At 42.5% G+C, this 14,294-nt stretch overlaps 1 protein-coding gene across 4 annotated transcripts in view; it reads left to right on the top strand.

Annotated features, from left to right (window-relative positions):
* BCAT1 (branched chain amino acid transaminase 1) overlaps window positions 1–14,294 on the top strand; it is a 132,316-nt gene that overhangs the window by 36,711 nt on the left and 81,311 nt on the right. Inside the window, exons 1-2 of one of the 4 annotated variants that reach the window (XM_070453786.1) lie at window positions 6,334–6,570; window positions 7,675–7,746. In XM_070453786.1, coding sequence (XP_070309887.1) covers window positions 6,355–6,570; window positions 7,675–7,746 — 288 coding nt within the window. In that variant the 5' untranslated portion in view covers window positions 6,334–6,354. Of the gene's footprint in view, window positions 1–6,333; window positions 6,571–6,662; window positions 6,903–7,265; window positions 7,602–7,674; window positions 7,747–14,294 lie in introns of those variants that run through there. The other 3 variants (XM_020880109.2, XM_020880118.2, XM_020880114.2) reach the window with 3 other exon arrangements.

Here is a 14,294-nt window from a genome sequence, read left to right as displayed (position 1 = left end):
AATTAAGCAAAATTAAAACTTCAATTTCTTAGGCACACTAACCACATTTCAACTGTTCAATATCCACACATGACTTGGCACAGAGACAGAATGTTTCCATCATCACATTGGAAAGCATTGATCCAATCCCTTAATAATCATAATACGTTGAAAGCCCATAGGATGGCTGGTTAAGAGAAGAGATGAAATAGTGGAAGAGAAGAGAGGAAAAGGAAGGAGAAAGAATTTAGAACAGTTTTATGGAGAAAGAAGCCTAGATCTATCGATAGAGTAGCCCTGTTACATTTGTAAACTTTAGTAGTTAAAATTTCAAAATATATTAAAGACACACTTTTAAAAAATTTGAGAGCTGCAATTCAACAGATAGTAAAGTCTCATTTGTGTGCCTGGTATTGGTTGAGGGGAGATTGCTAGGCAAACAAAATGGACACACTTTCCCATCATCAAAAGTAGAGTAACTTTAATCAAATAATTAGAATAAAGCATGACAGTTATTTTGTAGTAGAAAGAATTCTGTAGAAATAAATAGCCAGGGGCTCATGTAGCCTAGATAGGGCTCAAGGATCTTTCCCCAAGGAAGTGCTAATAAGTAATTTGAGAAAGGAAATGTTTCAGGGAAGAGAGTGGGGTGTGAGAGGATGGTCACTTCCCGGGTCACATCTGAGTGCCTCAGATGGCTGCCAAGTCTGAGTTCTTGGCTTCACACAGGAAAGAACTCAAGAGTGAGCTATAGTAAAGTGAAAGAAGGTTTATACAGGGAAGAAACACACTGTATAGACAGAGTGTGGGCCAACTCAGGAGGCTAGAGAGGTGCCAGGGTATAGGGTTATCAGGTTTTATAGGGGTGGTTAACTCCATTTTCTTGGGCTCCAAAATCACTGTGCATGGTGACTGCAGCCTTGAAATTAAAAGACACTTGCTCCTTGGAAGGAAAACTATGGCAAAACTAGACAGCATATTAAAAAGCAGAGCCATCACTTTGATGACAAAGGTCTGTGTAGTCAAAGCCATGGTTTTTCCAGTAGTCATGTACAGATGTGAGAGTTGGACCATAAAGAAGTCTGAGTGTTGAAGAATTGATGCTTTTGAACTGTGATGCTGAAGAAGACTCTTGAGAGTCCCTTGGAGACCAAGGAGATCAAACCAGTCAATCCTAAAGGAAATCAGTCCTGAATATTCATTGGAAGGACTGAAGCTGAAGCTCCAATGCTTTGGTTACCTGATGCGAAGAGCCAACTCATTGGAAAAGGACCCTGATGCTGGGAAAGATTGAGGGCAGGAGGAGAAGGGGAACACAGAGGATGAGATGGTTGGATCACATCATCAACTCAATGGACTTGAGTTTGAGCAAACTCCAGGAGATCGTGAAGGACAGGGACTCCTTGTGCCCTGCAGTCCATGGGGTCACAAAGAGTTGGACACGACTTAGCAACTGAACAACAATAAAAATTTCATAGGCTAATGAGTGGGAGGAGTAATTCCAGCTTTTTTTGGGAAGGGGTGAGGATTTCCAGGAATGGGACCACCATCCACTTTTGATGTTTATGGTCATTGTACCTGTGGGTGTGTCATTTAGCATACTAATGTGTTACAATGATCCAGATAACCCGATGTTGTGATCACTCACTTCCAGCCAGACACCCTGGAATGCAAAGTCAAGTGGGCCTTAGGAAGCATCACTATGAATAAAGCTAGTGGAGGAGATGGAATTCCAGTCGAGCTATTTCAAATCCTAAAAGATGATACTGTTAAAGTGCTGCACTCAATATGCCAGCAAATTTGGAAAACTCAGCAGTGGCCACAGGACTGGAAAAGGTCAGTTTTCATTCTAATCCCAAAGAAGGGCAATGCCAAAGAATGTTCAAATTACTGGACAATGGCACTCATCTCACACGCTAGCAAAGTAATGCTCAAAATTCTCCAAGCCAGGCTTCAACAGTACATGAACTATGAACTTCCAGATGTTCAAGCTGGATTTAGAAGAGCCAGAGGAACCAGAGATCAAATTGCCAATATCCGCTGGTGGTGATAGTTTAGTTGCTAAGTCATGTCTGACTCTTGTGACCCCATGGACTATAGCCTGCCAGGTCCCTCTGTCCATGGGATTCTCCAGGCAAGAATACTGGAGTGGGTTGCCATTTCCTTCTCCAGGGGATCTTCCTGACCCAGGAATCGAACCTGGCACTCCTGCACTGCAGGCAAATTCTTACCAACTGAGCTATGAGGAAAGCCCATTGTCCGTTAGATCATTGAAAAAGCAAGAGAGTTCCAAAAAAACATCTGCTTTAATGAGTACGCCAAAGTCTTTGACTGTGTGGATCACAACAAACTATGGAAAATTCTTAAAGAGATGGGAATACCAGACTACCTTACTTGCCTCCTGAGAAATCTGTATGTAGGTTAAGAAGCAACAGTTAGAACTGGACATGGAACAACAGACTATTTCCAAATAGTACATCAAGGCTGTATATTGTCACCCTGCTTATTTAACTTATATGCAGAGTACATCATGAGAAATGCAGGGCTGAATGAAGCACAAGCTAGAATCAAGATTGCCAGGAGAAATTTCAGTAACCTCAGATATGCAGATGACACCACTGTTATGGCAGAAAGCGATGAAGAACTAAAGAGCCTCTTGATGAAAGTGAAAGAGGAGAGTGAAAAAGTTGGCTTAAAACTCAACATAATGGCATCTGGTCCCATCACTTCATGGCAAACATGGAAGATGTTTGCCATGGGGAAACAATGGAAACAGTGAGAGACTTTATTTTTGGGGGCTCCAAAATCACTGCAGATGGTGACTGCAGCCATGAAATTAAAAGATGCTTGCTCCTTGGTTATGACCAACCTAAACAGCATATTAAAAAGCAGAGACATTATTTTGCCACCACAGGTCTGTCTAGTCAAAGCTATGGTTTTTCCAGCAGTCATGTATAGATGTTAGAGTTGGACTATAAAGAAAGCTGAGTGCCAAAGAATTGATGCTTTTAAACTGTGGTGTTGGAGAAGACTCTTGAGAGTCCCTTCGACAGCAAAGAGATCCAACCAGTCCATCCTGAAGGAAATCAGTCCTGAATATTCATTGAAAGGACTGATGTTGAAGCTGAAACTCCAATACTTTGGCCACCTGATGTGAAGAGCTGACTCATTTGAAAAGACCCTGATGCTGGGAAAGATTGAAGGTGGGAAGAGAAGGAGATGACAGGAGGAGATGTTTGGATAGCATCACCAACTCAATGGACATGAGTTTGAGTAAACTCCAGGAATTGGTGATGGACAGGGAAGCCTGGCGTGCTGCAGTCCACGGGGTTGCAAAGAGTCGGACACAACTGAGTGACTGAACTTAACTGAACTGAGAGCCCCTTGGACATTTAGGGGATCAAGCCAGTCAATCTTAGGGAAATCAACCCTGAATACGCATTGGAAGGACTGATGCTGAAGCTGAGACTCCAGTATTTTGGTCATCTGATAATGAGCACCTGACTCATTGGAAAAGTCCCTGATGTTGGGAAAGATTGAGGGCAGAAGGAGAAGTGGGCATCAGAGGATGAGATGGCTGGATTGCATCACCCATGCAATGGGCATGAACTTGGACAAACTTCGGGAGATGGTGAGGGACAGAGAGGCCTGGTATGCTACAGTCCATGGGCTCACAAAGAGTTGGACACGACTAGGCAACTGAACAACAACAAACTCTCTAAGGCACTACCAATGGCCGCTCCCTGGTTGGCTTTTTGCCTACCCTCCCAGGCTCACCTTAGCTGGATCACCCTCCTTGGGTGTCTCCTTCAGCCCTCATCTTTTTTTTTTTTAATTTTATTTATTTATTTTTGGCTATGCTGGATCTTCATTGCTGAAAGGGCTTTTTTCTAGTTGCAGAGGCTACTCTTTGGTTGCTGTGCTTGAGTTTCTCACTGTGGTGGCTTCTCTTGTGGAACATGGGCTCTAAACCACAGGCTCAGTAATTGTGGCAGGCAGGCTTAGTTGCTCTGAGGCATGTGCTATCTTCTCAGATTGGGGACTGAACCAGTATCTATCTCCTGCATTGGCAGGAGAATTCTTTCTGGCTGAGCCTCCAGGGAAGCCCACCCTCTTTTGTAAGCTCCACATTCCTTCCCATTTTAGAGATGTCTTTTCTGCCTGGAACTCACTTTCATCCCTGACCGTTCTTCATCCTTTCTTCCTGTAGTTGAATTTTTTTATCTTTCCTTAAGGATTCCTTGCTGGACCTTTCTAAGTCAGTTACATCTCATTATTAGAGGCTCTTAAGCACAGGTTGCACTAGCCACATATGCAATTTCACATTTGCAGGGATTAGTTAATACTTTTAAATACAGGTAACATTTTTCTATTTGGCTGGGGACAATGCTAGATTACAGGATGGAGGTGTGCTCACACTGCATCTCCAGCACTTAGCCCAGGGCAGGCACAAATGTTACACACTTAATGAATATTTTAGACTTTTGATTGTAAGCACATTACTGATCACGAGAGAGTCAGACTGAAAAAAATTGTATTTAGAAGTCATCAGCATATAGGTGGAGCCATAAAAATGCTCATGAAGCAAAACCATTGGGTTGAGCAAAATGAAGGCTACTAGGAACCTTGCTTAGGTGGAATAATTGAAGAGAAGTCAAATTATAGTCACTTGAAAAGGAAGGAAGTAGCAGCAGTTAATACAGATGGTGATTGCCCACCAGAGTCTGGCTCTGAACGGGAGGAAAGAGGAAAGGTCAGGGGGGCCCTGTAGTAATTCTTTAATAACATCATTCTTGTATGATACAGGCTATCTTGGATGAATAGGGAGGATTTACAGGTCACTTAAAGGTCACTTACAGGTCATTGCTTAAAATGGCAAGGAAATCGGAGCTGTTTAGTATCTACCTATAAAACAGTAATAACAGGCTTTGAATGAATAGTAAGGTATAGACATTTGTGCTCAGTTGCTCAGTGGTGTCCAACTCCTTGTGACCCTATGGACTGTAGCCTGCCAGGCTCCTATGTCCATGGGATTCTCCAGGCAAGGATACTGGAGTGGGTTGCCATTTCCTTCTCCAGGGGATCTTCCCCATCTTTGGACCCAGGAATAGAATCTGGTCTCCTGTGGTTCCTGCATTGGCAGGCAGATTCTTTACTGCTCAGCCACCTGGGAATCCCCATACACATTTAAACCAGACTTTTGAATGCAAATAATTTGTAACTCTTTCAACTAAGCATTTCATATTTTTCTGCTTGGGGTAGGAGTACACTTAATTTATATTTTCTTTCAATAGTTCAACAGTATCCTTGAGTATACTTAACCTATATTTTCTTTTAATTGTCAAAAGTATACTTGAGTATACTTAATCTGTATTTTCTTTCAATTGTTCAATTTTACATCTGTTTAACAAGAGACTGTGGTTGCCAGTGACATGTGACCTGTTAGGGCTCCACCCCAGCATAAGAGGCTTTTCTATGTCTAGTACCAAGGGGAGAGAGGAAGGGAGAAGTGTATGTAATTTCTGGGCGATAAGATTACAGCCATATTGACTTCAGGGCTGTATAAAATCAATTCTAAAACCAGACTGGGTTTAACCACCCTCCCACGTTCTAAGATCAAATCAGCGCAAGTCACCACTTCCTATTCCTTTAAAAGCCCAGAAAGGCTCATAATTTAGTCTGACATTGCTCCAGGAGCACACGGCAGACCATAGCCATTACATTCGTCCGTTTCCTTTTCCGATGTCACTTTTCCAGCTCCGTTTCTAAATGTTTTTTATCACACGCCAACATCAAAAAACTGTCAAAGCCGCTTGGTTAGGAGCTCGTGGTCTACTTTGCCTGAAACCGATGGATGGGGGGTGGAGGGGTGGTTAAGTGGGTCTAAGTGGCCTTGAGGTCTTTGGGCAGAAAAAGGTCTTAGGGGCTGTGAGCCTAGCAGCCCTTTAACACCCCAAGTTTGCAAATCCGACTTGGAGTTTGCAAACCGGACTTGGTTGGTGGTGAAAAGAAATCTAAAGCCCGGATTCACGTTCTCCTTCAGTTTGCGCGTTGGGGGTCAGTGGCAGATAACTGCCCAGGAATAACGGGCAATCCCAGTTGTTAGCTCCCCGGGCAGGAGGGGTGGAGGGAAGCAGAAACTGCCTTTTGTGGGGTTGTGAAAGGAAAATCTGTCCTAAAGAAAATTAATTTCCCAGAGGTGGCTTCCCCCGGGCAGAGGGGCGTTTCCAGGCCCACCGTGCGGTTGTTTGGTAAATAAGAATGTTTGCTCAGTGCCGGCTCCCGGAGAGGCGTTCCTGCACTCTCTTGCCCAGGGGGCTGGGACTAGGGCTTGGAGATTCCCCTCTGGAGGATCAGACAGTTTCTCCCCCAGGCATGATGGAGGGGCTGCGCTGTTCCCTGCGCCTGGTGGCCGGGGCACCCGGGCGGTGGCGGCCGGTTCCGCGCGGTGAGTGCGCTGGGGCTTGGCCGCGCCGCCCGCTTTCTCGTGGAGCCGGGTGCAGCGTGTCGCCGCCGCTCTCTGCTGCCGCGCGCCCCGGGAGGCTCCCGATGGCCAGCCCGCCCCCCGCCGCCGCGGCCCTCGCCCCTCAGGTACCCAGACCACAGGCTTTCTCGGGGGTGGGAGTAGGAATAGGGGTGGGGCAGACTGGACCCCAGGCTCTCGGAGGTCCACGGGCCTGGTCGGGCGCGCAGCTGCTGTTGCCCGCACCATCCTGCCTCGCCTTGCACCACCATTCTGTCTCCATCCGGGAGTCTCCTCTTTCCCCATCCCTTCCCCAAATCTAGAGTCCCAGTCTGCGAACGCCTCGGAGAGGCCCCCGCCAGCCAGATCTGAAAGTCCCGCCGGTGACCTGCTCCGGAGCGAGGCGCGGACGGCCACCGGGAACGTGAGGGTCGCCATGGAATCCGCTTTGGTGGAAGAGGTGGGGGCTGGGTGGGGGGAGCAGAGGGAACGGAATTTTTGGGCTGCCAGAACTGACAGCCACGTCCTGCGTGCCTTCGCCACCCGAAAATATTTTGTCCGTAGCTTTTTGCCTCCCTGAATCCTTTTCTTCCTCCTCTTTCCCCTAGTGATGTAGCAGATTAGGTTTTTTTTTTTTTGAAGGTCAGTACCTTTTCCTGTTTGACCTGTTTCCATTGCGTCCTTAAGTGTTTTTAAAATTTTACGCCCTCATTCCATGAGTTCTGTCCTTAACGGGTGTCCTTGCGCCTGCATTGGAGGACCCTACCCGTGGAGGAAATGGTTCACTCTGGTCCCCATCGCTTTTCCAGGCTTGCTATTGTGCGCCCATGATCGACAAGACCACGAGGCTGAGTGCGCCCAGGAGATTTCTCTGTTAATGGCTTTAAGCCCTAATCTAGACTATTTCCTCGGATAATAGGGAGACGATTACTTTCTTGTTCTTTGCTGGTGAACCCTGGCGCAGCAGGGCGAATCTGGAATTTAACCAGTCTGCTCGAAGCCAGCGGTGAAGGAAAAAAACAGCCGCGACCTCCGACAGGGCAGAAAGAGAAGGACAGCTCTCGCAGGACGCTCTCCTTTGGGGCTAGTGCCTGGGTGTTTGATCCTCTTTTTCCTGTTTGCTTGGGGACCAGACCCGAGCGCAGCCAAGGGTGTGATGGTGAGTGATATTGATTACCCCAGACCCCAGTGAGACACCTAGTTTTACTTAATGGATTTAATTCTTCTTTAAGGACTGCAATAATGGATGCTCCGCAGAAGGTACTGGAGAAGGCGGATCCAAAGAGGCGGTGGAGACTTTCAAGGTAAGTTACTTGCCAGAGGCTAAGTGAAACGGCAGTCCAGTTGAATACAGCCATTTCTTGTTGAGATTTGGGGCAGTTTTCTCAGCACAGGTTTATACAATAATTTAAATAACCTTCCATGCTTTTTAAATTCCACTCTTCTGGGGAAAAAGTCGTATGGGGAGCAGTGTAGGACAGTCGTATAAAATTACCGGGCAGTTAATTGCTTATTTCATGAATTATAAAAGTTTTCTTGGAAAATAACCAGTTCATGACTTTCACCTTGAGGTTTATCTGATTATATAATACTTTTAACCCTTCACCCTATTTGTGGAAAAAGCTAAACTCATTTGTTTCCTCTTTAAGCAGCAGCTAATATTTTACAGTAAAAATAAAAATGGTTGTATTTCCTTCATTTCTCTCTAAATTCTGGGGTTTATATATATTAAATAACCTCCTCACAGAGGAATAGTGAGAAGCAAGAGAGAAAGAATCCTGTAAAGTATTTTTAAAAATCATAAGAACATAAAGGTAAGGTTTATTATCATTTTCTCCTTAATTCATTATCTCCACCTGCTCTATTCCTCCAGGCCATGGAGATTTTTTCCTCCATGACTTTTCTTTTTTCCTCCTTCTGTTCTTCTGCTGCCTGTTTCAGTCACTGTCAATTGTCATCCATAGCACAGAATGTCCTAATGATCTCACATCCTGGCAGGGTTCAGAGACGGATGAGACTTGCTCATCAATTTCAAACATACCCAGCTCTTACTATGTGCCGGGGACTGTGCTAGGCATTGGAAATTCAAAGATAAATTTAATGTAAGATCCCCACTCTCAGGTTTTTTTAAAAATCAAAATATGATATAGTTATTTCCTTACTAAAATGTTTGTGAATTTTATTTGTTTGTGTTATTCTTTGTCCTTTAAAGATAGTGTCCTCTAACCCAACAGTCGATATACTCTGCTAGTCTATGAAAACTAAGTTCTCATACATTTTAGAGATGTAGATGTTGAGTTATGGATCCTTGAAAGAATGAAATAAAAAGGATTCCTACTTGATAATCTCTAAAGGTCATCTTATATAGTAAATTCTTCACAGGCTATAGATAAATGAAAAAATTTCCCAAAAAACTTTTATACTTTTATCCATAGAAGAAGTGTTTGTAAAGTGAAGGGTTAATTCATCATGTAAATAATCTCTTTGTTAATTTAAATTTCTATATTTTAGATTATAGTTAAGGAGAGTGTATTGATATTCTCCAGGCCAGAATACTGGAGTGGGTAGCCTTTCTCTTCTCCAGGGGATATTCCCAACCCAGGAATCCAACCAGGGTCTCCTGCATTGCATGCAGATTATTTACCAACTGAGCTATCAGGGAAGCCCATTGATATTCTATACTTATGTGTTTGCATATCAAAACATCAGTGGTAATGGTGGTTGGATTCACAGTGCAATGTGATGAGGCAAATGAAAAATGAAACGTAATTTGTGGGGGAAAAAAATAGTGGATTTTACAGTACTCTGATGACTTTGGACTTTTTCTATCTCCTTCTTGATCACCTCATTTATAACTTTAAATTGCCTTGATCTCTCATGGATAGTTTTCATATTGTATCCCTTCTCCCATTTTGATACAGTCATTTTATTTTATTTATTTTTAAAATTTTTATCTTATATTGGAGTATAGCTGATTAACAATGCTGTGATAGTTTCAGGTGGACTGCAGAAGGACTCATTCATACATATACATGTTGATCCAGTAATTTTAAAGTAAGGAAACCATTTTCCGAGAGTCCGGTAATGAGGTGCCTTATTACTGGGAAGTCCTAGGGAATCTTTCTGTGGACTCCAGGGTCATCTTCATTTCAAGGAGGTCAACTGTCTGTTTCCTTCCCGTCCCTCTGCTTCCACAGCCCAAATTCTCTCCACAGCCCTAACTCTCCCATCCGCACAACTTCCTTATTAGATTTTTTAAAAGTGTCTCTCCTCCTCCTAAGTTGCTTCAGTTGTGTCTCTAAATGATAACAAATGTAGCACCCATGGCTTTCTAAGAAAAGCAAGACAGATGCCCTTGTTTTAAAGTTATGCAATTTCTAAGGGCTTCCCAGGTAGCACAATGATAAAGAATCTACCTGCCAATACAGGAGACGCAAGAGACACAGGTTTGATACCTGGGTCAGGAAGATCCGCTGGAGGAAGAAATGGCAACACATTCTAGTATTCTTGCCTGGAAAGTCCTGACAGGTGTAATCCAGAGATAGCCTTTGAAAGTTTAAGTGCCAACTCAGAGAAGTACTGATGGCAATTGGATGTTGCTTGAATTCAGAGCTAATAATAGCCCTCAGGGGCTCTTAACCTAGTTGCACTAGCCTGGTGCATGCTTCCCCATCCCGGAGCAAATGGTTCCCTAACTACACATTTTGCATCAAAATGTTTTTTAATATGCTCTATTTTTGTCATATTTCATGTCGTTTCACAGCCCAGTCATTGTGGCCTTCCAGATTTTTCCACAAGCATATGGTTTGAGACATCCTGACTTTGAAATCATTGGAGAACATTGGAGCATTAGGAAGAGACATAATAATCATGAAGGAGAAAATAATGGGTTACAAATATTGTTATCCTATCCATCTTTAGAAGGGAACTATAGGACAAAGATGGCTTCTAAAGAACCCTGATAAAAATTGTGCATAAAGTTAGTTTCTTTTACATGAGTGCTCTTTTCCTCTTTGATCTGTACTTCACATCTACTCAAACCAGTCACACACCTGCATATTGCCTGCTTACTTTTTAAAAAAATTTTTTAATTTTTTCCATTTATTTTTATTAGTTGGAGGCTAATTACTTTACAATATTGTAGTGGCTTTTGTCATACATTGAAATGAATCAGCTATGGATTTACATGTATTCCTCATCCTGATCCCCCCTTACCTCCCTCTCTACCCGATCCCTCTGGGTCTTCCCAGTGCACCAGGCCCGAGCACTTGTCTCATGCATCCAGCCTGGGCTGGTGATCTGTTTCACCCTAGATAGCATACATGTTTCGATGCTGTCCTTTCGAAACATCCCACCCTCGCCTTCTCCCACAGAGTCCAAAAGTCTGTTCTGTACATCTGTGTCTCTTTTTCTGTTGTGCATATAGGGTTATCGTTACCATCTTTCTAAATTCCATATATATGTGTTAGTATACTGTATTGGTCTTTATCTTTCTGGCTTACTTCGCTCTGTATAATGGGCTCCAGATTCATCCATCTCATTAGAACTGATTCAAATGAATTCTTTTTAATGGCTGAGCAATATTCCATGGTGTGTATGTACCATAGCTTCCTTATCCATTCGTCTGCTGATGGTCATCTAGGTTGCTTCCATGTCCTGGCTATTATAAACAGTGCTGTAATGAACATTGGGGTGCACGTGTCTCTTTCAGATCAGGTTTCCTTGGTGTCTATGCCCAGAAGTGGGATTGCTGGGTCATATGGCAGTTCTATTTCCAGTATTTTAAGAAATCTCCACACTATTCTCCATAGCGCTGTACTAGTTTGCATTCCCACCAACAGTGTAAGAGGGTTCCCTTTTCTCCACACCCTCTCCAGCATTTATTGCTTGTAGACTTTTGGATAGCAGCCATCCTGATTGGCGTGTAATGGTACCTCATTGTGGTTTTGATTTGCATTTCTCTGATAATGAGTGATGTTGAGCATCTTTTCATGTGTTTTTTAGCCATGTGTATGTCTTCTTCGGAGAAATGTCTGTTTAGTCCTTTGGCCCATTTTTTGATTGGGTCATTTATTTTTCTGGAATTGAGCTGGAGGAGTTGCTTGTATATTTTTTGAGATTAATCTTTTGTTGCTTCATTTGCTATTATTTTCTCCCAATCTGAGGGCTGTCTTTTCACCTTGCTTATAGTTTTCTTTGTTGTGCAAAAGCTTTTAAGTTTCATTAGGTCCCATTTGTTTATTTTTGCTTTTATTTCGTATATTCTGGGAGGTGGATCATAGAGGATCCTGCTGTGATTTATGTTGGAGAGTGTTTTGCCTATGTTCTCCTCTAGGCGTTTTATAGTTTCTGGTCTTACCTTTAGATCTTTAATCCATTTTGAGTTTATTTTTTGTGTATGGTGTTAGAAAGTGTTCTAGTTTCATTCTTTTACAAGTGGTTGACCAGTTTTCCCAGCACCACTTGTTAAAGAGGTTGTCTTTTTTCCATTGTATATCCTTGCCTCCTTTGTCGAAGATAAGGTGTCCATAGGTTCGTGGATTCATCTCTGGGCTTTCTATTCTGTTCCATTGATCTATATTTCTGTCTTTGTGCCATCACCATACTGTCTTGATGACTGTGGCTTTGTAGTATAGTCTGAAGTCAGGCAGGTTGATTCCTCCAGTTCCATTCTTCTTTCTCAAGATTACTTTGGCTATTCGAGGTTTTTTGTATTTCCATACAAATTGTGAAATTATTTGTTCTAGTTCTGTGAAAAATACCGTTGGTACTTGATAGGGATTGCATTGAATCTATAGATTGCTTTGGGTAGTATAGCCATTTTGACAATATTGATTCTTCCAATCCATGAACATGGTATATTTCTCCATCTGTTTGTGTCCTCTTTGATTTCTTTCATCAGTGTTTGATAGTTTTCTATGTATAGGTCTTTTGTTTCTTTAGGTAGATATACTCCTAAGTATTTTATTCTTTTTGTTGCAATGGTGAGTGGAATTGTTTCCTTAATTTCTCTTTCTGTTTTCTCATTGTTAGTGTATAGGAATGCAAGGGATTTCTGTGTGTTAATTTTATATCCTGCAACTTTACTATATTCGTTCGTTAGCTCTAGTAATTTTCTGGTAGTCTTTAGGGTTTTCTATGTAGAGGATCATGTCATCTGCAAACAGCAAGAGTTTCATGTCTTCTTTTCCTATCTGGATTCCTTTTGCTTCTTTTTCTGCTCTGATTGCTGTGGCCAAAACTTCCAAAACTATGTTGAATAGTAGTGGTGAGAATGGGCACCCTTGTCTTGTCCTGATTTTATGGGAAATGCTTTCAATTTTTCACCATTGAGGGTAATGCTTGCTGTGGGTCTGTCATATACAGCTTTTATTATGCTGAGGTATGTTCCTTCTATTCCTGCTTTCTGGAGAGTTTTATTTATTTATTTATTTATTTTTGTGTGAGTAATAAAGTTTTATTAAAGTATAAAGGAGATAGAGAAGGCTTCTGACATAAGCATCAGAAGGGGGCAAAAGAGTACCCCATTTGCTACTGTTAGCAATAGAGTTATATACTCTCCAATGAACCCAAAGAATATCTCGAGGTTGTAAAGACCTCACCAGACCTACTCCCATAATTTACATTTTAAGATAACAGAGTTGGCCAGAAGGTTTAATCCAAAGATTGTCCTCAGTCAGGATACATCCTTGTAAAGACCAGACCTACTCCCATAATTTACATTTTAAGATAACAGAATTAGCCAGAGGGTTTAATCCAAAGACTGTCCTCAGGCAGGATACATTATTGTTATATAATCCTAAGAAATGTAGAGGAAAAAAAGTAAAAACGTTTGTCCTTTCTTCCTCCTTGAATATCCCGGACCTCTCTCTCCTTGGGGACCCCTAGACTTCTTATCAACCTGCCTAGGAAATGACTCTCATTCCCCCTTTTCTTTTAGGGGAATTATGTTGCCTAGGGAAAAGGGGTGTCATTCTCATTCCATAACTGCTTCCGAGCTGACAAGGGGCGTTGTCCCTAAATTGGTGAGGCAACATATTCTCCCAATCCTCATAGTGAGGATGTCTGATCCAGGGGCCCCATGTAATAGTCAGAGGAGGCTGTGGCACTCATAGGAGCTCGGACAACTATTTTGTAAATTAAAAGCTTTTAGACGGTTAGAAAACCCCATTATACAGTTATAGATGTAAGGCAAAATAGTCATTAAACCAAGTTAAAATCAAAAGTCACATTATGTCCATAGTTACATCAGTGTATTTTAAGGTTGTTAAATGTCATCAGTTTAAGAAGAGGCATCACATGTGATTGTTGAAGGTATTTGCAGACTTGGAGAAAGTCCTTTCCTTGAAGTGGAGATGTCCACCATGGGATGCCTTTCACGATGAAGAAGGGAGTGGTCCACAGACCCAGCAGTTAGACTGTGGAATGCAGCATAGGAGTGAGCCCAGGACAGGAAGGCATTGTCTTGAGGATCAAACGGCAGACTCAGGATTTCTGGAGTCAGCAGAAGTAGGCTCACATAGATTATCAGGCCCATCTTGTCCTGAAGGATCCCGGACGAGCCCCCAAGATGAAAGGTTGTTGCTGAACGATGAGATGCGGGATTCTTGGCCTCTGGAGGAGATGAATTCAATCCAGGGACAGAGACAAGGCTGGATCGCTCAGAGCTTTTGTGTAATAAAGTTTTATTAAAGTATAAAGGAGATAGAGAAGGCTTCTGACATAGGCATCAGAAGGGGGCAAAAGAGTATCCCTGGAAAGTTTTAACCATAAATGGATGTTGAATTTTGTCAAAGACTTTTTCTGTACCTATTGAGATAACCATATGGTTTTTATCTTTCAATTTGTTAAT

This window comes from Odocoileus virginianus, chromosome 23 (assembly GCF_023699985.2).
Source record: "Odocoileus virginianus isolate 20LAN1187 ecotype Illinois chromosome 23, Ovbor_1.2, whole genome shotgun sequence".
In the NCBI taxonomy this organism is placed as follows: Eukaryota; Metazoa; Chordata; class Mammalia; order Artiodactyla; family Cervidae; genus Odocoileus; species Odocoileus virginianus.
This window is presented reverse-complemented; position numbering and strand designations above follow the sequence as displayed.